This window comes from Oncorhynchus tshawytscha, linkage group LG02 (assembly GCF_018296145.1).
Source record: "Oncorhynchus tshawytscha isolate Ot180627B linkage group LG02, Otsh_v2.0, whole genome shotgun sequence".
Classification (NCBI taxonomy): domain Eukaryota; kingdom Metazoa; phylum Chordata; class Actinopteri; order Salmoniformes; family Salmonidae; genus Oncorhynchus; species Oncorhynchus tshawytscha.
This window is the reverse complement of record NC_056430.1, coordinates 63,766,166-63,793,865: the sequence shown is the minus strand read 5'-3', so window position 1 is coordinate 63,793,865 and position 27,700 is coordinate 63,766,166. Positions and strand designations below refer to the sequence as shown.

The 27,700-nt window shown below is 43.6% G+C and overlaps 2 protein-coding genes and 1 long non-coding RNA gene across 4 annotated transcripts in view; 1 reads left to right on the top strand and 2 right to left on the bottom strand.

The window, feature by feature from the left end:
• LOC112245506 (peroxisomal acyl-coenzyme A oxidase 1-like) overlaps positions 1-9,588 on the bottom strand; it is a 34,272-nt gene extending 24,684 nt beyond the window's left edge. The window contains exons 1-3 of one of the 2 annotated variants that reach the window (XM_042302449.1): positions 9,353-9,588; positions 8,508-8,667; positions 1,167-1,327 (exon numbers count right to left, since the gene is read on the bottom strand). In XM_042302449.1, coding sequence (XP_042158383.1) covers positions 1,167-1,327; positions 8,508-8,667; positions 9,353-9,461 — 430 coding nt within the window. In that variant the 5' untranslated portion in view covers positions 9,462-9,588. The remainder of the gene's footprint in view (positions 1-1,166; positions 1,328-8,507; positions 8,668-9,352) is intronic. The other variant, XM_042302448.1, reaches the window with a different exon arrangement.
• On the top strand, positions 9,585-11,040 carry LOC112245507. Its single transcript, XR_002952757.2, has 3 exons — positions 9,585-9,830; positions 10,118-10,248; positions 10,315-11,040. It is a non-coding gene; the product is annotated as an uncharacterized LOC112245507 (long non-coding RNA).
• Positions 11,041-11,126: 86 nt separating this feature from the next.
• Positions 11,127-25,973, bottom strand: LOC112245505 (envoplakin-like). The gene is made up of 22 exons (XM_024413627.2): positions 25,712-25,973; positions 22,764-22,863; positions 22,482-22,636; positions 21,990-22,113; positions 21,508-21,639; positions 21,347-21,388; positions 20,887-21,048; positions 20,581-20,688; positions 20,286-20,381; positions 19,920-20,033; positions 18,642-18,788; positions 18,114-18,268; positions 17,867-17,967; positions 17,371-17,531; positions 16,817-16,953; positions 16,557-16,695; positions 16,080-16,273; positions 15,760-15,910; positions 15,560-15,643; positions 15,332-15,439; positions 15,091-15,183; positions 11,127-14,941 (listed from the first exon to the last, which is right to left on the bottom strand). Exons 1-22 carry the CDS (start codon positions 25,762-25,764, stop codon positions 11,552-11,554), a joined length of 5,946 nt encoding a protein of 1,981 aa, XP_024269395.2. The 5' UTR covers positions 25,765-25,973; the 3' UTR covers positions 11,127-11,551.
• Between the last annotated feature and the right edge of the window lie 1,727 nt (positions 25,974-27,700).

Genomic DNA, 27,700 nt, shown 5'->3' with positions numbered 1-27,700 from the left:
AGTGGTGCACGATGTGCCCGTCTCCGGAGTCTGAAGACCGCTACCAGAAGACCGCTACGTTTCCCTCTTTTACGAAGTCGTTTTTTTGGGTCGCCGGCTGGGATCCATTCCGTTGTCCTGGGTGAAAGGCAGAACACAGGATCCGCTTCGCGAAAGTCATATTCTTGCTCGTACTGGTGGTGAGTTGACGCTGCTCTTATATTCAGTAGTTCTTCTCGACTGTATGTAATGAAACCTAAGATGACCTGGGGTACTAATGTAAGAAATAACACGTAAAAAAACAAAAAACTGCATAGTTTCCTAGGAACGTGAAGCGAGGCGGCCATCTCTGTCGGCGCCGGAAGTAAAGTGTCCATTCATATCAAGCCATTAATTCACAAACAGCCAAACAATTAGGCCTGCATCCATCCACTCAAATGCACAATTCTGAATGTTAGGTCATTTGCTTAAAAAATAAGGTCCAAATTCTACAGTGTTAGGGTTAATCATTTGTAATGTGTAGACTAAATTCAAAGAAAATTGGGAGTAGGGGAAAATCAAGACTTAATAGCAATCAGAGATAAATGACAGAAGCTTGGAAACAACTCATTAGGCTAATAGGCCACTATTAGCAGAAGGAGAAGAAATAAAAGGGGATTGAGGAATGGAATGAAACTAAAAACTAGACAGGAGGCATTTGGGTTCTTCGGAAAATGATTTTTTAATATCGTTTAAGCGCAATGTTTGGGATTTTTTTTGTCCTTCAATTGTTTCTTTTGTCACCTTTTCCAAGGTATTGGGCAGTTTCTGAGGACTCTAAAAACAGACTGGCAATCATGACATTTTGAATCCAGCATATTGGTTTCGGCTATTCAGTTTAGCTAATAACTATTGAGTTATGACTACTGTTTGGGCACATTTTGTCTACACAAACAACTACAGTGATCTGTCAAACACCTACAAATAATCACTTTCAATCAAAATGTCAACCCCATGATTTTAAAATGATATTAAAAGAAAATCCTACATCAAAGATCGACAACTGTCCATCCCTAAGCATCCCTGTGATCCTTTCCATAATTCAAACATAACTAGCAGGCTAAATATAAAACAATTGCACAAGCACTTTGTTGTATAAATTGTGCTATTACGTTATCATTATTATAAATTCTCTGTATGGGACTGACCGTGCCCCAACTCTGTCTGGGCGTAGGTGCCCATGGCCTTGAAGGACTCGGCCAGGGGGACCCACTTCTTGAACTGCTCCTTGTTACACTGGGTGTACAGGGTGGGGAGGAACATGCTGAAGTGGAGCCCCAGAGCCTCTTGATGGTTGCCCTGAAACACGCTGAGGGAGGGGGACAGACACACAGGTTGACGGATGGACAGACTGGACCACTCAGCAGGTTTGTGGTAATTTTACTCGTTTAAAAAAAAGGGGGAGGTTCTACCTAAACTTGTCCAATAAGAATGTGCATTTTAGTTTTCCATTTCAAAGTGTTTCGCTCCTACTTAAAAGGACCCGGGTTTAGGGTTGACACTAGTGTCAGCATGACCTTACTGTAAAAGCAAGGCTTTTTATTTTTTTTAAGGGATTCTGCAAGATTCTGGTCATTAATCATGGAAGTCTATTGGTATGCCCAGCATAAGCTATTGTACCTATAGACTTCTAGTTTTGCGCTAACGGCAGTTAGCGTTCGCTCGCAAAACTACATCTAATGTCCTTCATACTGCACGGAGAGACATAAAAATAGTACCCACGAGTTTCTGACTCTGGGTAAGTAGAAAACTGCTTAATTGACAGAATCTTGCAGTATCCCTTTAAAGACACGCTCTGGGTCTTAGACGACCACTAAGTCTTTTTTTTAACTCCCCTTTTGGGCTAGATGTGTCAATGTGTATTTCATACATGCATAATCTATGAGCAGAATTACTGTCTTACCTCAATTAGCCATGAAATCCCTAGTTTGAAAGCAACTGTCTACATGAAGCTGTGCAGTGCCATTTTACCCCACATGGGCCAGCCCCCTAGCAATTAGAGTTCTAGCCAATTGGCTTCAGCTCCTCACTATTTGAGTGATAGCTAGCTAGATGCGTGCACACACACAGTAGAATGACAGAGAGCAATGATGTGGTGCACATATGTGACATAGCCCCTAAAATGGTGTACTTACTTTTGGCTCGTGAGCGCTACTTTCAGAAGTACTGGCTAAAAAGTATACAAAAGCACCTGAGAATCTAACACTTTAGAAAAAATATTGACATTGGACAAACCCAATCCCTTTAGTTTCACTATAAAATGTCCTCCGATTTGCCTCGTCATTGTCATATTGAGAAATAGATGTTTTAAAAGAGACTTACAAAGAGAAAATATAGGCTCCTGGCTGAGGCCTTTAATATGTAACTAACTTCTGACTTTTATACTTGACTTGGGATACGGCAAATATGTAGTTTGAACAAGTGAAAGGGTAGGACATAGCATAGCCTGTGAACTAGTTTTAATCTTGATGTGACCTAGTTTTAATCTTGATGTGACCTTTGCTCTGCCTAGAGATATAGTGCTGGCCTGCAGCAGTACTCCATGACTCACACATACTAGGGAATGGGTTTGGAAATAATTCGAATAGTATGATGAATTTTTTTTGATATCCAGATATTTGATATACATGTTTCTTTTTTTAAAGTTTGGTTTTTAAGCTGAGCACTGCTACGTGAGGGAGAGTCAAGCGCTCTACTGAGGGGCCTTGGGTGTAATCAGAATGGAGGGAGCAGATGGAGGAAGATGGCTAATAAAGATTATTGCCTAGTCAGACCACTATTCTGGTGATTTGATTTGGATCTCTTTTAGTCCCCATTTGGACTAATCTTCCAAGAGTCCTTTTAAACATTAAAATACCATTTACGAACACATTTCCACATATAACACACTATTACAAACATACAAAAATATACTAACATAATGACCCAATAAATACTCAATCTAAAAAATATTGATTCTTCATCTATTATAGTCCCACAACATTTCGATGTATTATATTTAAATTGTTTTAAAATAATGTTTAAACTTATATTGAAAGGTTTCTGGATTGCTCAGTTAATTTATTCCATTTCTTTATTGCTCTAAATCGAAATGTTCTTTTGCCTATTTCTCTTTTCTGTTGAGACGCATAGATGGTAGACAATCAATTCCTAGTATTTACGGAATGTTTGTCTCTTACCAACTGAATACTGTTGTGAACAGAACTTGGCCGTTTTAAATGATGTATATTATTAAATAAAATAAGCATGTTCCTTTCAATTATCTTATTGATTGATGACTAACCAAGAACATTGCGCATGACTGCAACAGAAGAACCATATCTCCACCTTAAAACAATCCTTGCTGCTTTGTTCTGTGCAATCTACAGCCTCCTAACTTCACTTGATGATGCATTTGATAGTGATAGTCTTGATTATACAACAAAAGTTGACTACTTCTCATTTTGCTCACTTTTAATGCCATCATTGCATTACATCTTACATTGCATTAGTGAGTTCTCTCTCTCTCCACATATCGACGCTTTGATTGGCCAACATAAAACAAGTTACACATACATGAAGGCTCTCAGAGGTCACACGTCATTAAAACTACATTGAAAAGTTTGTTTTATTAAATTAATCATTTGAAACGTCATCCTGCTGTTTAATCAGTTTCTTGATATGAAACACCTGTCAGGTGGATGGATTATGTTGGCAAATGAGTAATGCTCACTAACAGGGATGTAAACAAATTTGTTCACAGAATTTGAGAGAAATAAGCTTTTTGTGCGTATGAACATTTTCTGGCAACTTTTATTTCACCTCATGGAACACAGGACCAATACTTTACATGTTGGGTTTATTTTTTGACTATTACTGCCCTGTTGGGTAGAGCTCTGAAGTTAGGAATTTCACTGTACTTGTGCATGTGACAACTTGAAAATAGGTGTATAATTATCCCCCCCCTCCCTAAAAATGATACTCACAAGTATTCTAATACCAGCGTTTGGATATTCGAATAAGGGTGCACATCCCTAACACACATGCACACAAACCTTTATAGCCACATGGCAGAGTGCCAGGGTCTTGCCCCATAGGCAATTATGTAACAGTGCATAAAACTACAGTACCCTATTGCTTCACCATATATATATATACACTGCTCAGAAAAATAAAGGGAACACTAAAATAACACATCCTAGATCTGAATGAAGGAAATATTCTTATTAAATACCTTTTTCTTTACATAGTTGAATGTGCTGACAACAAAATCACACAAAAATTATCAATGGAAATCAAATGTATCAACCCATGGAGGTCTGGATTTGGAGTCACACTCAAAATTAAAGTGGAAAACCACACTACAGGCTGATCCAACTTTGATGTAATGTCCTTAAAACAAGTTAAAATGAGGCTCAGTAGTGTGTGTGTGTGGCCTCCACGTGCCTTTATGACCTCCCTACAACGTCTGGGCATGCTTCTGATGAGGTGGCGGATGGTCTCCTGAGGGATCTCCTCCCAGACCTGGCCTAAAGCATCCGCCAACTCCTGGACAGTCTGTGGTGCAATGTGGCGTTGGTGGATGGAGCGAGACATGATGTCCCAGATGTGCTCAATTGGATTCAGGTCTGGGGAACGGGCAGAACAGTCCATAGCATCAATGTCTTCCTCTTGCAGGAACTGCTGACACACTCCAGCCACATGAGGTCTAGCATTGTCTTGCATTAGGGGGAACCCAGGGCCAACCGCACCAGCATATGGTCTCACAAGGGGTCTGAGGATCTCATCTCGGTACCTAATGGCAGTCAGGCTACCTCTGGCGAACACATGGAGGGCTGTGCGGCCCCCCAAAGAAATGCCACCCCACACCATGACTGACCCACCGCCAAACCGGTCATGCTGGAGGATGTTGCAGGCAGCAAAACGTTCTCCACGGCGTCTCCAGACTCTGTCACGTCTGTCATATGTGCTCAGTGTGAACCTGCTTTCATCTGTGAAGAGCACAGGGCGCCAGTGGCGAATTTGCCAATCTTGGTGTTCTCTGGCAAATGCCAAACATCCTGCACGGTGTTGGGCTGAAATCACAACCCCCACCTGTGGACGTCGGGCCCTCATACCACCCTCATGGAGTCTGTTTCTGACCGTTTGAGCAGACACATGCACATTTGTGGCCTGCTGGAGGTCATTTTGCAGGGCTCTGGCAGTGCTCCTCCTGCTCCTCCTTGCACAAAGGCGGAGGTAGCGGTCCTGCTGCTGGGTTGTTGCCCTCCTACACCCTCCTCCACGTCTCCTGGCCTGTCTCCTGGTAGTGCCTCCGTGCTCTGGACACTACGCTAACAGACACAGCAAACCTTCTTGCCACAGCTCGCATTGATGTGCCATCCTGAATGAGCTGCACTACCTGAGCCACTTGTGTGGGTTGTATACTCCGTCTCATGCTACCACTAGAGTGAAAGCACCGCCAGCATTCAAAAGTGACCAAAACATCAGCCAGGAAGCATAGGAACTGAGAAGTGGTCTGTGGTCACCACCTGCAGAACCACTTCTTTATTGGGTGTGTCTTGCTAATTGCCTATAATTTCCACCTGTTGTCTATTCCATTTGCACAACAGCATGTGAAATGTATTGTCAATCAGTGTTGCTTCCTAAGTGGACAGTTTGATTTCACAGAAGTGTGATTGACTTGGAGTTACATTGTGTTGTTTAAGTGTTAAGTGTTCCCTATATATTACAGACTTTGATCAGGAAGATACCAACAAACTCCTCATAAGATGACAATGCAATTACTCTTGAGGCTAATAGCAGGCAATACATTACCATGGGGTGTGGAGAAGACTTTAGCATATAGGTGAAAGGCTTAGACTGTTTGCGTAATTTCAGCAAATGCTGCGTTTTGCTTCCATGTGTCCAAAGCAGCATCGATACAGCGACCTGCACTTCAAACCTCAAAACAAGCATGAGAGAAACCTCATTGATGTTTGTCACGCTGTGTTAACCATTAAAACCTTCTGTGAAATGTTGAGAGAAAAAAACATCCGTGAAATGTGTTAAGGAGTGATGACTGGAGGATACCGAGAAGTATGACATTTGCTTTGATCATCCCAAACCCTTACAGAATTCATACAGTCCATTGAAACAAAATCCTGCTTGTAGACAACAAAACTAGCCCAAAACTATCTTAATTTCCCCACCTTTCATTACTTTCACCTGCATCGGTCATTACATCTAACAGGTTAGCTGACAGGAAGATAACTATGGACAAAACCCTATATCTATTTTCACATTTCCAGTTGTGATGTGCAGGTCCATAGCATTTACACTGACGTCATTTAACAGACGCTCTTATCCAGAGCGACTTACAGGAGCATTTAGGGTTGGGGGGGGGTTTTGCCCGCTTTGAGGACAATACAGTGCCACTGACACGGCCTGCAACGAAAACATGCGGTCTCTCCTTCACTGCAGCCGAAGTGAGTAAGACATTTAAACGTGTTAACCCTCGCAAGGCTGCAGGCCCAGACGGCATCCCCAGCCGCGCCCTCAGAGCATGCGCAGACCAGCTGGCCGGTGTGTTTACGGACATATTCAATCAATCCCTATACCAGTCTGCTGTTCCCACATGCTTCAAGAGGGCCACCATTGTTCCTGTTCCCAAGAAAGCTAAGGTAACTGAGCTAAACGACTACCGCCCGTAGCACTCACATCCGTCATCATGAAGTGCTTTGAGAGACTAGTCAAGGACCATATCACCTCCACCCTACCTGACACCCTAGACCCACTCCAATTTGCTTACCGCCCAAATAGGTCCACAGACGATGCAATCTCAACCACACTGCACACTGCCCTAACCCATCTGGACAAGAGGAATACCTATGTGAGAATGCTGTTCATCGACTACAGCTCGGCATTCAACACCATAGTACCCTCCAAGCTCGTCATCAAGCTCGAGACCCTGGGTCTCGACCCCGCCCTGTGCAACTGGGTTCTGGACTTCCTGACGGGCCGCCCCCAGGTGGTGAGGGTAGGCAACAACATCTCCTCCCCGCTGATCCTCAACACTGGGGCCCCACAAGGGTGCGTTCTGAGCCCTCTCCTGTACTCCCTGTTCACCCACGACTGCGTGGCCACGCACGCCTCCAACTCAATCATCAAGTTTGCGGACGACACAACAGTGGTAGGCTTGATTACCAACAACGACGAGACGGCCTACAGGGAGGAGGTGAGGGCCCTCGGAGTGTGGTGTCAGGAAAATAACCTCACACTCAACGTCAACAAAACTAAGGAGATGATTGTGGACTTCAGGAAACAGCAGAGGGAACACCCCCATCCACATCGATGGAACAGTAGTGGAGAGGGTAGCAAGTTTTAAGTTCCTCGGCATACACATCACAGACAAACTGAATTGGTCCACTCACACAGACAGCATCGTGAGGAAGGCGCAGCAGCGCCTCTTCAACCTCAGGAGGCTGAAGAAATTCGGCTTGTCACCAAAAGCACTCACAAACTTCTACAGATGCACAATCGAGAGCATCCTGGCGGGCTGTATCACCGCCTGGTATGGCAACTGCACCGCCCTCAACCGTAAGGCTCTCCAGAGGGTAGTGAGGTCTGCACAACGCATCACCGGGGGCAAACTACCTGCCCTCCAGGACACCTACACCACCCGATGCTACAGGAAGGCCATAAAGATCATCAAGGACATCAACCACCCGAGCCACTGCCTGTTCACCCCGCTGTCATCCAGAAGGCGAGGTCAGTACAGGTGCATCAAAGCTGGGACCGAGAGACTGAAAAACAGCTTCTATCTCAAGGCCATCAGACTGTTAAACAGCCACCACTAACATTGAGTGGCTACTGCCAACACACTGTCAATGACACTGACTCTACTCCAGCCACTTTAATAATGGGAATTGATGGGAAATGATGTAAATATATCACTAGCCACTTTAAACAATGCTACCTTATATAATGTTACTTACCCTACATTATTCATCTCATATGCATACGTAGATACTGTACTCTATATCATCGACTGCATCCTTATGTAATACATGTATCACTAGCCACTTTAACTATGCCACTTGGTTTACATACTCATCTCATATGTATATACTGTACTCGATATCATCTACTGTATATTGCCTATGCTGCTCTGTACCATCACTCATTCATATATCCTTATGTACATATTCTTTATCCCCTTACACTGTGTATAAGACAGTAGTTTTTTTGGAATTGTTAGTTAGATTACTTGTTCGTTATTACTGCATTGTCGGAACTAGAAGCACAAGCATTTCGCTACACTCGCATTAACATCTGCTAACCATGTGTATGTGTGACAAATACAATTTGATTTGATTTGATTTGAGGGTTAAGTGCTTTACTCAAGGGCATATCGACATATTTTGGGATTCAAACCAGCGACCTTTCGGTTACTGGCCCAACGCTCTTAACCGCTAGGCTACTTGCCGCCCATAGCAGGTAGCTGGCCTGGGTCTGTGTCCCAGCCTTACCTCTTGTAGCAGTAGATTTCCTCAGGGTCTGAGATCCCATACTCTCTGAGCTTCAGGATCATCTGGGCACTCTTCTTCACGGCGGCATCGTATCGCTCGCTCCTGGACAGGAAGTTGAGGTCCTCACTTTGGAAGTCGGGGTCACTGATCACCAGTGACTCTGTGGAGGATATGGAAGATTGGGGGGGGTTAAGACATCAGGGTAAACATAGCCTCTGAAACCCAGGCTTCTCACACAAGATGGGATTTTGGAAGGGTGGCCATGCAAGACTAGGTTAAACATTATGTGCAAATTGTGTAGTTTTACCATTGGATAAATACATGTGTCTAATATCATTAGCTACATTTCTATCTGCAACATAATACCATGGTATGTCTTATTTGTTTTGATTATGATGCCATAATGAGTCCTGCATGGGGTCAACCATCACTATACAAACAGCCAGTCGGTCAAACAACGACTGTTGCTATATGATGGGCTCAAGTGACCCTAACCTAACTTTCTAGCTAGCAAGGTTGCTGCTAGCTGTCTATGTTATCTGGCAATACACAAATCAGAGCCTTGTTTACACAAACAGCATGCATTTCGTAAACAGCATGCACAAGTTACAATGAATGCAAAAAAAATGGCCTTCATCTTGTCATTAGTTCACAATTATGAACAGCTGACTGGTCATAACTACTGTTACAACAACAGATAGATAACTAACTGGCTAACCTGGCCAAGACAGCCGATAGTGTCCGTGCAGATCTAGCGGCCACTATCGGTTGCCTAGGCTATGTATAACCAACCTTCGCTAATGTAGGATAGCTAGCCAGTTATCAACAAGACATTCCAACCTTACCAATTTCTCTTCTTCTTTTGGTCTTCTCGATGCCTCCGTCCAGAATATGTGTGAGTTTCTCCACGTTAAATGTAGCGTTCTCACGCTCTCTAGTTATGTCAGGATTCATGGCGAAATAAATAATATTTCCCCTTGCAAAAGACGACGTTGCTTGTGGCAATAGAAATATGAGTTGTGTCACCTTGGGACCACAGGAACCAAGTTCAGCACTGCAATAACTGGAGCATGACCAATTATTGACAACTTCCTGAATAGCTGGAAGAGGGGGCGGGTAAACAAAATCATGTTATGTGACGTTGTGAAACATTACCGCCTTGAACTGGCAAAACACACAACTGGTATCTTTATGGTATTTGGCCTATTTTACCCTTTGATAACTTCTTGAGAAGATGCTTCCAGCACATGCAGTCTTTCATTTCCTTTGGGAAGTCAACTCTGGTGCAGTCAATGAGGGAGATTCAGTGAGAACACTTGGAAGGTGAGGAGTGTCTACCGCATGAGGTTGCTGGCACCTTAATTGTGGAGAACGGGCTCGTGGTTATGACTGGAGCGAATCAGTGGAATGTTGTCAAATGCATGGAACATGGTTTCCAGGTGTTCGATGCCATTCCATTCGCTCCATTCTGGACATAATTTTGAGCCGTTCTTCCGTCAGCAGCCTCCCCTGGTACTGTCTTTAACACAATATACCTAATAATAGTCAATAATCGTATTTTTTTAAATTCCTTTTGGATTGCATGGCTAACAGACCAGTTCATTTTCTAGATTGATGAATCTAGAAAAGGCTACACTATCTATCCAGCACCACGTTGTTGTTCAGACTACATTTGTGGAACCCTTTGACCCCATCATTGGAGCCCAGTACATAGTTCTGGGCGAGATTGAAAAAGCAGAGGGTAAGATGGTTTATATAGTTTATATGCTTTGCAACTCCCAAAACCCACATACCTATCTCTTCACAGGAGGTGATGGCCCATGCCCGTGGGCTGAACTGTGTGGATGGGGTCAACCTAGTCCTGCTACAGAGAGGTGTCAATGAACAGAGGAGCTACTTCAGAGAGAGGGGGGAGAGCAAGGGAGATGCTGCTACTGCTGCTCGGCACCTGCTCCTCTCTGACCTGGACCCCAATAAGAATTCATCTGATACAGTGCTACTAGTGGAAAGTTATGAACCAGGTGGAATTTAATGACATGTTGTAATGTTTATATGACCTCAGATGGATCGTGTCAAACGGTCAGATTTGTTATGGTCGGGACATTTTCCCAAATAGCCGATTTACATGGGGATGTCAAGAATTATGAGGCTCTGCCTTTCGCTAATTTAGAATGGCAAAGGGTGGAATTGGGATATAAAAAGACTGGAGGAAATCCTGATTCGATACACAAAAGCTGCTTGTTCTGGTACACTGTAAAGTCCTGCCATTATTTGTCATACGATATCAATTCTGGAAGTCACCCTCTTCCTGCTGACAGAGTTAGGCAGGTTCACTGAATGTTGGGTCAGGTGTATGAAGTAGATCAAGAAAATGCATACTTATGTTCTTATTGTAGCTCATCTAAGATAAGAGAGAATGTTTGATGTAGCCATTTATGCAATGGTTATATTTGTGAATGAAAACTGATATGTAGCTTGGAAATGTATATTTGTGAGAAACAAATAAAATCTTCTTGATTTGATATTAGATGTATTTATGGATGAGGTGTGTGTTATCGTGTTGCTTTATTTTTTGGTAGTTAATTATTTTATTTTGTTGTAATTGAAGAAGCAAGCATGTTGACAATATAATCTTTAATGAGTAATTATTTTCTTGATACAGCATCAATGTTGCATTTAAAAGGATCAGTGTCAGGAAAGTAAGAAATAGACAAGCAAGACTTAGTCAATAACATTGCACCATGTCCCATCAGCTCTAGTAAAACAATAATATCAAGGATACATTTTTTTTTAAAGATAAAACTCCTTTGTGTCTTTCCTTTTTTAAAGTAGATTCTGCCATCTCCAAAGAATTTTGGTAAACAAAAGCAACTCAGCAGCAACAATCATGGCCTTCCAGTGAGCTACGCAATATTTTCAGACAAAATTAAAATGATACATTCTGGGTAGTATTGATATTTAAGTTTATACAATATAATTTGACTTCATATTAAAAATCACCCTAGAGACAAGAATACCCTCCAAGCACACTGTTAACAGGTCTATTATCTAGGAGAAAATCGATGAGAATTGTATGTAGGGGTGTAGCTGCTGCCAGACACTTTGGAGGAAGCAGGTAGCATCAGTAGGCCAGACTGAGGATCTGTCTTGCAGCGGGCCATCGCTTGCTTGTAGTTGATTTTATCCTTTGTTGTGGGGTCAACGATTTCCTTGGCGTAGTTGTACTCGTCCTGAAGCTCTCTCATCATGGTGCTGTCAATCATCTTGGCTCCAATGGCCTCCTGTATGCCCACACGGTCCGTGTTGTTGGGATTTACCAGCCCTCCTGTCAGGTGTTGCACCTCCATGTAACGCAGGGCAGTTTCTTTGGGCATCCAACCTTTCAGGACGGCCCCTCCCACCGACAGGCGTTCTCTGGTCGTGGGGTCCTCCACGCCAGTGTAGGCTTTCTGGGCATTGAGTAGACTCTGCAGTTGGCTCGAATCGATGAGGTCCCTCTCAGCTGCTTTGTGGACCGAGTATCTCTCCTTGTTGCTGATGTCAACGATGCCCCCTGTAGCAGCCTGTGCTTCCAACAGCTTTTGTGCCGTGCCGCTTTCGATCAGCTTGCGGGCCACTGCACTGTGTATGGAGAAGCACGTGTTGGTGTTTGTGTCAATTACACCAGCGATAGGATATCTCTCCTTAGGGGCAGGAACAGGGGCGCTGCTGGTAGGGGACGACTTTAGCGAGGATTCCAGCTTTGATGTGATTGAGTTGAACTTGGGCTGTTTTTCTTTTTCACCTGCGACAAGAAGTGCAAACTCTGAAATGGGCATTTTCCCATCCTTGTATTTTTGCAAATCATACTGGGACAGTTTTCCATCTCTCAAGGCATTTTTGATAGAGTACTGCTTGCCGCTCTTGCGATCCTGCAGCACAGAGGTCTCCCCATTAGGTCCCATCGAAGTTATTTCCTCCCAATCACACTCCAGCTCTTGCAGATGCATGTACTGGGCACGGTCGATCAGTCCCTGCAGGTAGGCTTCATATGGAGATAGTTCTTTGCCAGTATCAGGGTCCAAGATGGTGATTTTAGTGGAGACATTGGTCTCCTTTGTCTGGGTCTCTGTATTGTCTTCCTTATCCTTTTCCCTCTGGAGTATCCTGATGGCGTTGTCTTTCTGGTGGATCGTGTCTTTCTCGTCCAGTATCTCCCTCTCAAGACGCTGCACGTCAGACTCCATCTTGACACTCTTTTGTCTGTTGATCTGGCTTCTCTCGCTCATCAGCTTGGTCTGCTGCTGGAACGATAAGCTGATGTCTTGCCTCTCAGACTCCAACTTCCTCAGCTCCCGGGTGAGGTTGTCTTTCTCCCTCTGCGAGGCGTCCCTGGCCAGAATGAGACTTGTCTCTTCCCGAGAAGTGCTCGACTGACTGCCATTCAGTCGGTTGAGTTTGTCAGAGAGCTGTTTGATTTTTTCCTCCAGGTCCTGCCTAGCATGTTTCTCCTGAGACACCAGGCCCTTCAGGCGGTATCTCTCTGCTTCTACAGCCTGGTCTTTCTCCACCCGGATCACCTCTTTGTACACCGTCTTCTCTACGGCCTTTTCTCGCTGAATGAGCTCAAGCTTGACATTAGTGTTCCTGATGTTTCTCTGAATATTCAGGACGTCATTTGTTTCCTTGTCCATGTCTGAGCGAAGACCGTTGGTCATCCTCTCCAGTCTAGGGTCTCTCTCAACTTTCAGGACCTCCTCGACAACGATACTCTCCTCGATGGGCGGTGGGGCATTCTCCAGCTCTTTGATGCGCAGTTTGATCTGTTTCAGTTCAGACTCCACTTTAATCTTCTTCTGATGTTCATCACTCTGCTTTAGGATGTTCTCCTTCTCCTCCACTAAGGTTTTAAGTTTTTGCATCTCAAGCTCTAGCTGCCGGCGGGACTTAACCTCCTCATCAAGGCTCCTGCCAAGCTTATCATGCTCAACTATTTGCTTGGGGTCCTTCTGTAGACGCACCACCTCCTGCACCACCACTTTTTCCTCTGGCTTTTGTCTCTCCAGCAGGATGTACTTGTTTTGCAGGTCGAACACCATCTCCTCCGTGGTACGGCGACACTGTTGCTCATCGCGTACCTCCTTTCTCAGCCGATCTGCCTCCTTCTCCAAGAGTGGATCATCCTCATACTTGAAGATCTCTTTGGTCACCAGCTTTGTCTCCACCTTGGATTTTTCTGCTTTCCACTCGTCCCTCTCTTTTCTCAGGAGGTTAATCTGGTCCTCTACATTATTATAAGTTCGATGCACATGGTTCACCTGATCATTGAGCCTCTGTATCTCTCTTTCGTTCTCAGGGCTCCTCTCCTCTTTCACCACATCTTGGATGACTTCCTTCAGCTCCACCTTTGGCTTCTTGGAACGCAGGGCTTCCAGATCGACCATGACCAGAGTGATCTGGTCCTGTAAGTCAGAACGCTGCTTGTTGAAGTCTTGAACATCTTTCTTGAGACGCTTTATCTCCGACTCTGTTTGTGGATCTATGCGGTAGATCTCATTGACAATTTCCTTGAGTTCGACCTTGGGCTTCCACTGCCCCACCTCGCTATACCGAATTTTGAGCTGAGAGACCTCCTTGACCAGGGAGTCTGTCTCAATTTTCTCTCCCTCTAGGCCTGATCGAATCCTCTTGGATTCATTGATGAGCTCAGGGTCCTGTTCGACTTTCTTCACCTCCCTGGTGACCACCTTGGGCTGAATGGTGGGAATGATCCTCTCCAATGCATTGATTTGGCTCCTTGTTTGGAAGATCTCATCATTCAGAGTCTTGCTCTTGTTGCCTTCATCTGTGATTTCCTTCTCAAAGGTTTTAACAGCCTTGAGCATCTCTGGATCCTTCTCCAATCGAATCACCTCCTTTTTCATAACCTTCTCCCTGATGTTGGGTCTTGTAGCATTCAGGATGGTGACCTCGGTCTTCTGTTGAATGACTTCTCCCTCTTTTACTCGTACCTCATTCTTTATCTTGCCGATCTCATCTTTTAACTTGGAGGCTTCTACATCCAACTGAGGATCTCTCTCAAACTCAGTCACCTCTCTAGTCACCAGTTTGGGCTTGACGCACTTGAGGTCGTCCCCAAAAGTAGCGATTTTGATTTTCACACCCTCGATCTCACCCTGGGTACGGCTGCGCTTCAAGGCCTCTTTGTGGATTTGGTCCTCTAGATCTTTTAGGTCGGTTTCCAGTTTAGGGTCGCGGTAGTACTCGAGCACCTCCTTCTCCTCAACTCGATGCATCCCTTTACGGCTCTTCAGAGACAGCATCCTGGTCTTGAACGTTGCCACGTCAGTCTCAGCACGGCTGCGTCTATCGCTCTCCGCACTCAACTCTTGCTGCAGGCTCTTTATGTTCATGGTTGATTTTATGGTCGGTTCTATGGATTGTTTCTCATGTTTCTGCAAAAAGTAAAACCAAAAAAGCATAGTTTTAAAAGCAATTTCAGGGAAAATACTTCAACATTTTCATAATTTTGTATCCGAAACACATTCAATTGATCAAAACTGTGGGAAAGAAGTTTTATGTTTAGCTAGATTTTCCAACTCACCTGAGCGATGAGGTTCTTAGCAAAGCCCATCTGATTGAGCAGCTGGTCATTCTCAGCGGACGTTTTAGCATAGTGGTTCACCACAGCCTTTTCCTGTAATACACAAAGAAGCACAGCCATCCTCAGCTCAGTGCTCAAGAAAACATGCAGGAAAACATGACGCGCCCTACATTGGTCTGCATAGAAGTGGATAAACATGAATGTCATTTGTGTCTATTGACTTCCATCCTTTGTGGATTACCTGGTTCTGCACAGTATCAGCAAGGGTGGAGGTGTGACGTGTTTTGGAATCTTTGCCTCCCACATTGTCGAGGGTGCTGCTGTATTTGTCAGTGTTGACCTCATATTCCTGCACAAGCAGTTGAAATAAAGATTTTATTATTCAATATCCAAATATTCAAATATCTGTTACACAAATACAAGGTTAATCATGATGCAGTAGGATAATGTAACTTAATCGGAGTCTTACATTGAGGATATTCTGCAAATCTTGGGAAAGGTCAAGCACTCTGTCCAGGTCGTCTCCCTTCCTCTTGATGTCGTCCACCACCCTCTGCAATAAAAATTACTAAATTAAACTTGATTGCAAAATATGTGTCTTACAATGATATTTTAAGAATATCACCAACAATTTCAGAGCTTCTTGACACACAACACAAACAGACTGACCTTCTGGGAGGTCTGCTTGGAGTTGACCTGTGATAGGTCATCGCTGGGGCTGATCTTGTTGTCGGGCAGATTTTTCAGGAAGAAGTTCAGAGATTTGCTTGTGTTCTGGAATTCCTGGTTCTTGCCTGCAGCCTCTTGCAAGAGGCCCTCTCTGAGACAGAAAAACGCAATGAAAAACACTTTTGTGGTGACAAACTGAAAACAATTATTATTTTCATCTGACGTTCGAGCAAACAAATGGACTATTTTGATACCATATATTTGCAGACATGGTGTGTGTGGTCAACGTTAGCTAACAGGCAAAGTGGCCCTGGGCTCACCTCTCCTTCAACTGGTTGTTGACGTTAGAGTAGCGGTTCTGTAGTTGTTTGACCTGGGTCCCCTGGCGATGGATGTCTGGGCAGTACTCCTGGTAGCCCTGCTGCAGGGAACTACACAGCTGCTCGCTGGTCTCCAGGTCCTGGCCCAGCTTCTTCAGTTCATCCTGAGAGCCCGCCACATCCTTACGCAGACTCTGTAGAGAACCGATATGATAAATATGTGTCCTGGTGGGGTGCTTTTAGCTCAATTAGAAGGGACGACTGATATGTGCAGTCAAATGATATAGTCCTTTATTACTTCAAGTCAACTACTAGGGTATTCTCTGGTCAAGGATACTGTAGAATCTATTTGGTTCTCTTGAGAAAGTTGAGTTGTGTCCAGAATGGCACACTAATCCAAGGCAGTGTAGGCAATGGTCCTGGTCAAAAGGAGTTCACTATATAGGGAATAGGGTGCACTGGTAATGTCCCACCCACCTGGATCTCCTGGGTGCGGGCCTGAATAGCATTAGGGACATCTGGGATAGGGCCATCCTTATTCAGCTTTTCCTCAAAGCCAGAGACGATGCCATCCACTTTCTTGATCTGCTTCTCCAGGTTCAGAGATGCATTAGCCCTATAGAAGAAATGGCAAAAAAAATAATTAACAGCCAGATCTGATGTTTGATTCTATTTTCTGATAATATATCGATAAGACAGGTGATCGGTGATAATGTATGTTTGTAAAATGGTTGTACTTCTTGTTAAATAGGTCAGCCAGGGCTGTGATGCTATCTTGCTTGTCCTTGGCAGCTTGAAGTTTGGCTGCAAGGCCTTTGGAGATGTCCTTCTCCAACTTCGGCTGCTCCATAGCTGCCAGAGCATCTGCTGCTTTCTACAAGAGATACAACCACCATATCATTAGGATCAGTACCATCCTCACCAACAATAGCATAACTATCATCATCATCGCCGTAGACATTAGACTCATCATCATTGTCATCATCATCTTTAGGAGGCACGAATCCATCAATGTCATCAATGTCAACCTATAATTATTCAGATTTAGTGAGTTTAACAGCATGAAGATATATTGTACAGTTACAATGGCTGGTAGACGTCTATCAAAAGTAGTGGAATAGGGTGCCATTTCGGTTGTCCCCTTAGACTGTGCCTGAGGCTGGTCTAATGGGTAATGGGTACGAATCCCGGCTCCACCTCTACTCTCTTTCTCCCTCCTTCTCTGTCTCCTTGCTCATTTCCACTTGTATCTGTCTCAATAAAGTTAAAAACAAGACTCTCTCTCTCTCACCTCTTGATCCTTCAGCCTCTTGGCCAGGTCGGCAGTGGGGTCACTGCGGTCCAGCGGGGCCCTCAGACGGCTCAACATGCCCTGCTTGGCTTTGACCAGGTCCTCATCCAGCTTATCCAGCTGACTGGCCACGGCTTTAGCATTGGGGTTGGACGGTGGGGCTACGTGGGGGACACAGGTCAATGATAATCTGGCCTAATCAAAAGTAGTGCACTATGTAGGCAATAGGGTGCCATTATATCTGCACCCGTAGTTAATTTCACACATTGTATATGTACACATGTCCCATAAATACACTTTGGCTTGGGGTTTACATGATGTGATGAATTGAATGTGATATCACAATGTGGTTTAGGGACAATGTTGAATCAAAAGTTGGAGAAACCATTTCTCCTTATTTACAGTTAAGGATCCTAGCAGTAACAGGATCAGTTCCAGAGTTATTGGGAAGGCTTTGTTTTGGGGTACTGGGATTAATGGAGCAACTTTTTCTCACCTGTGTATACGGGTTTCTCTTCGACACAACGGATCTTGTCTTTCATTGTGCCTAAATAAACAGCCCTCCTTTTCTTGATGTCGTCAAGCACATCACCATGTCTGTGCGCGCACACACACACACACACACACACACACACACACAAAAATCGTTAGAACTGAGGTATTTTAATTCACAAAATTGACGTATTTTTTTCCATATGCTTGTCATATAATTGACATAAATGACATATTCTCCTGTTGCTTACATGTCTACGGTGGCAATGGCCTCTGGGTCAGGGGGTGGGATCAGGAAGCAGACCCCTGGAAAGGTTTTGGTTGCCCCACTGCTGGTCAATACGTTCCAGTTCTCAACGTCTGAATTCGACTTGAGGGTGAACTTGTCCCCTCGAGTGAGATCAGCCTAAAAGAACACAAAGAGAGAACTTTCCTCAGAATAGATCACATGTAAATATTCCTTTTCATCTCACAAACACAATGTCCAATACTGAGGTATCTAGGAACTTTAATTTACTTTAGTGAGTTCCCTAGTTACAGTAATGTTTGGTTTTGTGATGTTTACATGAGCCTACATTACGTTGCATGCCTTGACACACCTCTCAGTGCCGTGGTAGAGCATTCTATTCTATTCTAGTAGTCACGTCATTGCTTGGTTAGCTTTATCAAAGATTCTATTTAGGTTTGGAACCCGCTTTGACTTCATACCGTAACCTGTGGTGGAGGCTCCAGGACAGGGTCAAAGTTAAAAGGTGAGAGGTCAGAGCAGCTGGTCATACCTTCTCAGTCTTCCAGTCACAGAGGGAATCCACGGTGGTGGACCTGGTGGGCGGGCAGCGGCGCAGCTTGAGGGGGGCGATGGTGGTGCTCCTCTTCCTCAGGTCAGCCAAGAGCTGCTCGTTACGTTGCACCGTGCTCTCCTCCGCCTGAGAGAGAGAGAGAGAGAGAGAGATGGAGAAAGAAAGAGAGAGAGAAGGAGAGAGAGAGAGAGAGAGAGATGGAGAAAGAAAGAGAGAGAGAGAAGGAGAGAGAGAGATGGAGAGAGAGAGATTGAGAAAGAAAGAGAGAGAGAGAGAGAGAGATGGAGAGAGAGAGATTGAGAAAGAAAGAGAGAGAGAGAGAGAGAGATGGAGAAAGAAAGAGAGAGAGAGAAGGAGAGAGAGAGATGGAGAAAGAAAGAGAGAGAGAGAAGGAGAGAGAGAGAGATGGAGAGAGAGAGAGAGATGGAGAAAGAAAGAGAGAGAGAGAAGGAGAGAGAGAGATGGAGAAAGAAAGAAAGAGAGAGAGAGAGAGAGAGAAGGAGAGAGAGAGAGATGGAGAAAGAAAGAGAGAGAGAGAAGGAGAGAGAGAGAAGGAGAGAGAGAGAGAGAGATGGGGAAAGAAAGAGAGAGAGAAGGAGAGAGAGAGAGAGAGAGAGATGGAGAAAGAAAGAGAGAGAGAGAGAGAGAGAGAGAGAGAGAGATGGAGAAAGAGAGAGAGAAGGAGCGAGAGAGAGAGAGATGGAGAAAGAAAGAGAGAGAGAGAAGGAGAGAGAGAGAGAGATGGAGAAAGAAAGAGAGAGAGAGAAGGAGAGAGAGTGGTAAAGCGAAATTGCGGAATTAGGACCACCTGCATTGCATTTCGGCATAACCCTTTTTCTTCACATTATTTACATAATGTAGTAGGGTAATGTCATGATAACATCTGATAATGTGTGAAAGAGATGCAATGTCTTTAGAAGTGAAGTGTTAACACGCACACTACCATTTATTTCCCTATTGTGGTGCAGGGAGTTAAAGCCCACAAAGTGACATTGTAGAAAAAAAGTCTGGACTTGTAAAAGCATGAGTTTTATTTGTTTCTGTTCAATATGAAATGCAATGTAGCATCTTTGTTTCCTGGGTGTGTTGAAAGTTTACTGCGAACACTAGATAATAGTGTTCACATCCTGGCATTACCTGTGTGTGTGTGTGTGTGTGTGTGTGTGTGTGTGTGTGTGTGTGTGTGTGTCGGAGAGGCTGGGAAAAAAGCCGAAGATTTCCATCTAGTATGGACTAATAAACAATATCTTATTTTACCTCCAGTTGAAGAGTCATCGCTGAGCCACTCTTCCCAGTTGTGCCTTCCACTTTCTTCAGGCTAGAGTTGAGTTCACTCAGAGACTCCGATAGTGTCTCCACATCTAGTTGGTACTGAACAGGGACACAGACAGACAACACATCAGAACATGGTACCTTTTTCACATACAGTATCTTTGACCTATCCAGGTTACTGATCATGCTGCAGTTTGAATGTCTATGGTAATGTGCTTAGGGACATTTCTGGTTCAAAACCAAACAGAAGATACCCTTTCCATTCTGACAATAAAAGCAGGAATCTGAATATTATTCTAAGCTGATGTAGATACTATGAAGCCTTGTTAATGTATTCTGAGTGACATGTACCTTCTTGAAATCCTCTATGTAATCCAGATGGGTCTCTTGGCAGATGCACAGGTTGAGGAACTTCTGCCACTCATTCCGCAAAGAATCTCTCTGAGCCTGAAACAAGTATAAAGATGAAGGCATCACGTAAAGGGAAAATCTCGATATCTTTCAGGAACATTGTAAACTTGGTGGACCTAAATGTAGAAGTCTAATCTATAGAAGAGTGATTGATTCTTGATTGAAGACAATGTAAAATGGTAATCGTCTAGAAGGGGAGGTGTACTTAAAGTTTTCATTGGTTATTGGCATGTACCTGTATTGTGGTGCTGGCCGGGTGTTTCAGCTCAAGGAGTCGATCACCGTCATCCTGGAGTTTGTTCACTTCGCTTTCATGGGACAGCAAGCTGTTGTTCTTGAAGTTCTGATTGGGATAAAAAATAAAAAATAAATAAATATGATGCCCCTGAACATGGCTCATTCAGTAATGGAAAACTAAATGTACATCCATGCCAGAAACTTATGAAGCAGCTCCTCAAGCAACAGTTTCATACTTTATTGTTATATTAAGTCTTATTGACATTGAGTGACACTCTATTTGACCCCTAAGATGGACTCTCACCTCATACTGTCTGCGGACGTCTGGAGGGTCCAACATGTGGTCGCTCCAGTCCTGTTTCAGGATTTTGGTCTGTTCGTCTCCGAGATAAGTCAGCTCCTTGTTACAGCTCTGCATGTAGTCATACAGACTGCTTAGGTAGTGGTGCCGCCATTTTGAATTGTCCTGTGGGAATAGAACAGTATTATATAACAACTGTAAAGAGCCACACCAAAAAGAGAACAGATGTTTCAATTACTTTTAGGTTGAAAGTGAAATCCCACCGATCCCATCAGAGGAGGCTGGTGGGAGGAGCTATAGGAATAAATGGAACGGTATCAAACACATCAAACATTTGGAAACCGCATGTTGGACTCTGTTCCATTTATTCCATTCCAGCCATTACAATGACCCCATCCTCCTATACCTCCTCCCACCAGCCTCCTCTGGATCTCACAGTACCCATATGATAACTATGACTTACCAAAATATTGTTGTATTGTTTCTTGATGGCAGCATACTCCTCCTGAAACACAAATTAATTGTTGTCATGTTCACTAGCTACAAGATGTTTCCAAACACGACCATTAAATCCATGAACCCTTGAATTCATCGTCACGGAGATGAGAGAGTTGAAGGGGTTACCTTGGTGCTGGTGGAGCTGAGGCTGAGCTGAGAGCTGTAGGCCTCGATCTCCTTGTGCAGTATGTTGTGGGCAGCGATCTGCTTCTTCAGGTCAGCCATAGTGGGCCCGTACTCTTCTGTGTTCACCTCCCTCTGAGAGACAGACACGCAGAAGGGTATGGTCAGTCATGGACACAATTAGACTCAGAAGAAAACTAAAGAGGCTTTATGGTAGTATGCATTCTTATGGGGTATCTTAAATGAACATGAACTGTAGGATAACGATGAACTGAACGTTGTGTACTGTTGTGTTAGTTGTGTTGTGTACTGTTGTGTTAGCTAAGTCAGTCAGTATATAGTACAACTGAAGTAAAGTTTAGTTTGGATTGGTCAACAGAACAGTTTGTCAAGGGGATGAGCACCATGATTCTATAAGGATGTTTACAATAGGGAGGCTTGGTCTTAAGTTAGTTGCCAAAGAAGAAGAGGACACTTGATTTTACCTGTTTCTGATTGAGCACTGAAGCCCAGTCGATTCTGGGCTTCAGCTCCACATCGTTGACAGGCTCATAGATGTCCCGGTAGAAGGCACAGTCTTTCAGCCAGCGGTCATGAAGGTGACTGACACTGGAATGACCAAAAGGTTGAGGAAGGGAGGGGAAAATACATTCAGTATGTTTAGCATGAGCATGATAACAAAGAGAACTGGCAAGAGAAACACATTTTAGTAAATAAATCAGGCTGGACCCTCACTGCATCTCCCAATGATCAAATGTCTTAAAGGGAAAGATGGATTTCTGCAGAGACACATTTTTTTGAAGCAGCTAAAGAGCCCAAATGATATCAGCGTTCATAAGAGATATCCCACTGGGCACACACTGGTTTAATCAACATTGTTTCCATATCATTTCAATGAAATTGTGTTGAACCAATGTGGAATAAACGTTGAATTCATGTCTGTGCCCAGTGGGATGGGCCTAGAAGAGGTCACTCACTCGCTCTCTATCTCGCTGCCTTGGGGGTGTTTGTACTTCTTGGCCTTGTCCACATCCAGGAAGAGGTCATTCAGCAGGCCCTCAGCCTCAGACAGGTTGCTTGCCACCACTTTCTGGTGCTGGAGAGGCCGGTTTTTCTTCTCATTCTCTTCATCCTACATGGCAATGGGGGTGAAGACAGTAGGTGAGTCCAGAGAACGAATAGTGGCCAGAATTTAAGTCCATGAAAACACTATTATTTAGAGAGAAAGAAAGAGAGAGTCCGTCGGTATGTGTTCTCACCACAGCAAGTAGCTCTTCGGCCCGGAGGACATCTTTCTCCACCTGGTCGGAATTCTTTTGCATGCGTGCAATCACCAAGGCCAAGTCGTTGGCTGTGGAACTGTTTAGAGGGCAAAGGTTAAAGGTTAAAGATCTGATTTAGAAAAATAGCAAAGAAGATACAAAATGCAAAGAGGAAAGAGGCAGAGAGAGGAATGTGGAAATGGAATCTCTGTCTGAATTTTTTTTTAAATGTTTGGGACCATTTACGAGCGTCTGAGTTGTTGTCCTTGACTTAAGTGACCAATGAAGGTCAAGGTCCTAAACATTTAAGATGGATACTGAGGCCATTATCCTTGTGTAAGCTATCCAGTTACAAAACCTAACACACCAAATCATTAGATATAAAACCACAGGCTAAGAATTGATAGTGACACAGACAGAGTTGATGTGTGTGAAGATATCCTCCGTGAACTAAATTCCCTTTGTCTAAAATCAACACTTTATCCAAGACTAACAAAAGTCCAAATGTATGACTAGGACCAGAGTTCTTTGTGACTTGACCAGGAAGAACTCTGGGCCATAGCTAGAACCTATAACTAGGGCACTGGGTTCTTGATGTTCAGGAAAAACTCCTGGCCCTACATAAGACAACACTCTTGAACTGAAACCAATGTGAGTCCCAAAAGGCACCCTATTCCCTTCGTAGTGCTGTACTTTTGACCATGTCTCTGGTCAAATGTAGTGCACTACGCAGGGAATAGTGTGCCATTTGGGACGTACACCAATGGTCTCTAGAGGTAACGACCTGGGATCAACAGGAGGGTGAATCACTTCCCCTGCCCCACCTGAGAATTCCCAAAACGCTGTTTGTTTGTCTCTCTCAACTATTTGTTTGTCTCTCTGTCACTCCCTCTGTGTGACTGTGACGACCTGTATTGCTCTCTCTCTGCCGACCTAGTGGGTACTCTCCCAGGTAGAGCATTGATCTCCAGAGTGTTGGAAGTGTGTTGAATACTTCTCCACAGCTTTGAATCCAGGCTATTCAGATTGCCTGATAAACTGTAAAATACAGTATGTAACTGTCGTCTTACAACTTCATCTGAGTTGGGATCAATTCATTTCACCAATTCAGGTGATATACAGTGCATGTGTAGAAAATAGTCCACTACTTTAACTGTGCAGTTGAATTTGCTGAACTGACTACATTTGACGACCCCAACATTTTTGCCCATGTTCCTTTTAACCTAAGGAGCCATTTTGACATGAAAGTGTTGTTATCAACAGTAAAACATGTTTTATGATGCAATGAGATTACATATTACATATGCTTGTACCAGCAGTATAAGATGACAGATTCAGTAATAATACGTAGATTTGTGTTCTCACGTCAACCTGCCCCTGTGGACCATACCAGCACTGAAGTCACTAACCTCCCCTTTAAATACCAGCACTGAAGTTACTAACCTCCCCTTTAAATACCAGCACTACAGGACTCACAAACCTCCTCTTTAAACACCACTATCCCTCCAATGACAACTTCTACAGGTGATGGACCGGGTGAAATATTTAAGTGCCTTAAACACATTAAATGCAGGCCCTAGACTTTACACAAATGCCCTCCGCCACAACTAAGATAGACCTACTATACTAAAATATCTCTGTCATTAAATGCTTCATCAACAGTTGTACTGTAGCACCCTTCACAGTGCTGATACAGATGTTTCAATTGTGTTTAATAACAGAGACAAGCCGTCTATCAATCAGACAAGGACATTCCCTTTAAATATCCCATTTGCACCACCGTGGCGAGAGGGTGAGCCAACACCCATAGGAAGTGGAGTAACCAGCTGAACAGCACAGACAGAGGCCTTATCTGCCCTGCCCTGATCAGCAGGGCCATCAGACACACAGTGACCCTGAGGCAGGGTGAAACCAGTGGCACTCCTCTCACTCTGAATGGTCATCACCTCTACCTTTCATCTTAGTCCAGGTGTCGTGCATGGATACTATAAGACAATCCTCCTGTTATTATAGCATCACAATGATCGAACACACCTTCCATGTATTCACGCATTTTCATTCCTATCTTTCTCACGGGAGTCTTTACACCAGGGTTACACCCATAGACGTACAGGTTAACGTCAGTCTCCTTTGACTCAACATGAACACCAACCATCCTGGTGCTAAGCTGCCTTTGCCGAGGTCAGGTTTGATTTTCAACCTTAGGGAGGCTCAAGTGATTCATATTTTTCTATAGGGTGACATTTGATTTATCGCTAATTTAGGCCTACAGGCTATGCTGGTGATGATGCATTGACATAGGAGTCATAATTGATGGATGAACATTGATAAAAATATGTGTCCCTATCTACCTTATCTAAGTACTGTATGTCCTACTCTTTCGTGGTAATGTAGAAATCTTGAAGCCATCATATATCCCTCCACGGGGAACGTTATAATGACGTGAATAGTCACCAAATCAATGTCAATCTAATGAGCCATACCATTTGATAACGTCATCAAATTTTAGAATCTGTTTTACGTGACCTGAAAACAAACACACACACACACACACACACACACACAGGTGACGGAGACCCTCTACTGCTACTCCTGAGCAAATCTGACCAAAGGCCATATAAAAACCTACAATAACATCAAGACAACCAACGAGACAAACAACATTCCCCTTCATATCTTTACATAGAACAAAGTTGGTCTTCTTGAGTACACCAACATGCCAAAACACACAGTAAACCATTTGTCTTCCAATCTCCATTATCCAGGAGTTAGGAATGAAATAAACAAAGGAGATTCCAGAGGATTCTATGAGAAAGAGGGCAAGACAGCAAACACAGGAAATATGAAATAAATCCAAGTTTAGGGGAAAAGGAGAGGAAAGGAGGAAGGAGGTAGGGTGGAGGAAGTTGCATGACCGAGTTTGCTATCGTTCCTTAAAGACTTACGTGCTGATCTTGCTGGACCCCTTCAAGGTAGTACTGTCCTTCTTCTTGAACATCCTGGGTCTTTTGGTGAGTGGAAGTTCCACTCCACGGACAGAACTCAAGTCTCTCTGGTCCCCTTACACTCTCTGTTCCTCTCTCGCTGTCACAGATAAGATACACACTCCCTGTGCGTATTTTAGTGTGTGTCCCTGTTGGTGTCAGCACTATGATTAAGCTGACTGAAAGAGTACCTGTGCCCCTCCCTGTTAACAAGTGTGTCGACTCAACACCCAGACAATCTATTTAGTTCCACAGGACCGGGCCAACCTGTTCTACACACTCCTCCTTCTCCTCACTCACCTCTCTAGTTCAACCCTCCCCGTTCAGTATTTCACTGTCACTCATTGAGGTTTTCTAAAGTCACTGTCGCTATTTTGCTAGGGAGTTAGTCTGGAGAAACATTCCGTTTCTATAAGGATCAGTGTAGAATAACATATGGGCTTGTGGGTAATTAGATACTAATACGTAGTGGAGGTACTGTTAACCTTAAACAATGATGAAGTACAATCCTATCTTTGTGGATGCCTGTGTACTCTGTTCCTATAGTGGGGGGGGGGGCATAAACAAATAGAAATGTTGATATTGTAAAACTGGTCGGCCCGCCGGCAGTTTTATTTGGCCCCCCCCAAGTTTTTAAAATGCTCATTGTTGCACATAAAAGACTAAAAACACCAGCAAATCAGCTCCAAGTGATTTTCATTTAGGAAATCTGTTCCCAAGTATTCCCACGCGCAATACAGAGGCACGTGATCATCTGCAAACGTAAGAAAGGTTCGAAATTGATGTTTTAGTCAAATATATCTGTTTGGGCTTCTTGCTGTCGATTTGCAGTTTATAAATGATTTGTATATATGTTCCAGCCGCCCGACCATCAGCTCAAGAAAAAACTATTGGCCCGCGGCAGATAGATGGTTTACTGTGTGATGATCCCTGTTGTAACACAATCCAGTTCCAAGTATTACATTGAATTTAAAAAGCAACAAGCATCTTTCTGAATCAATGTTCAGAATGTTAGAATGTCTCCAACAGAGAAATGGTCTTTTACACATCATACCATCAGAAAATTGGGTTTGTTATATACATTACTGGTACATATTCCTTACAGTGGGCTTCAACCAAGCTATACTGTCACAAATGTGATCAGATTTCTCTATGGGGGCTTATGTCAAATTTAAGTGACCTTGCTTTAGTTTTTTACATTTTATACAAAGCTTCAAAATTCATTTCATACACTGTTGGAGTAAACATGGGAAAGTTATGCTGCTTTGAAAGTTGATCAACTTGCTATCCCATTTAGGAGAAAATTAATTTCACACTTCCTAGGGAGCTCTTCTTTGTGAACGCCCATTCAGCATCGTTCCCACTCTCTTAAGCCCCACCCATCTCTTTAAGAATTCACATGTAATCACACAACCAACCAACCGTCAGTATGGTTAACCCAACCATTATCTCAGCCAATCATGGCTATCCATGAAGGATCCCGTCTTTCTCCCCATACAGCTCAGTGCATTCTCCTTGGCTAAACTAGGCTCATCATTTAACATTTTGTATTCATATTTATGGTTCTCATACAAGTTTGTAATTAAGACACGTGAAAGTTCACATCTTCAAGAAGCCATTTCTGCAACCAAAAACAGCCCTACTGTGAAGTAGAAACTAGCTTCAGACGACCCCTTTGAGATGGCCTGTCACAAATCTACAATAAAGTTTGACATTATCCTGAATTACCTAGCTATGGACAGGAGACTGCTGTGCACCTTGATAAAAACCAGATATCAAAGCTATTAATGCTCTTATCAATAGGTTGACCAGCAATCAACAAGGAACAGGATAGAGGCCTAGAATGACTTATTGGGAGTGATCTAAGACAAGGGACATCTCAACTAGTAGGCCCACTGCGAAATATTTTATCATACAAATACTCTACATTCATTCGTAATTAGGGTTTCT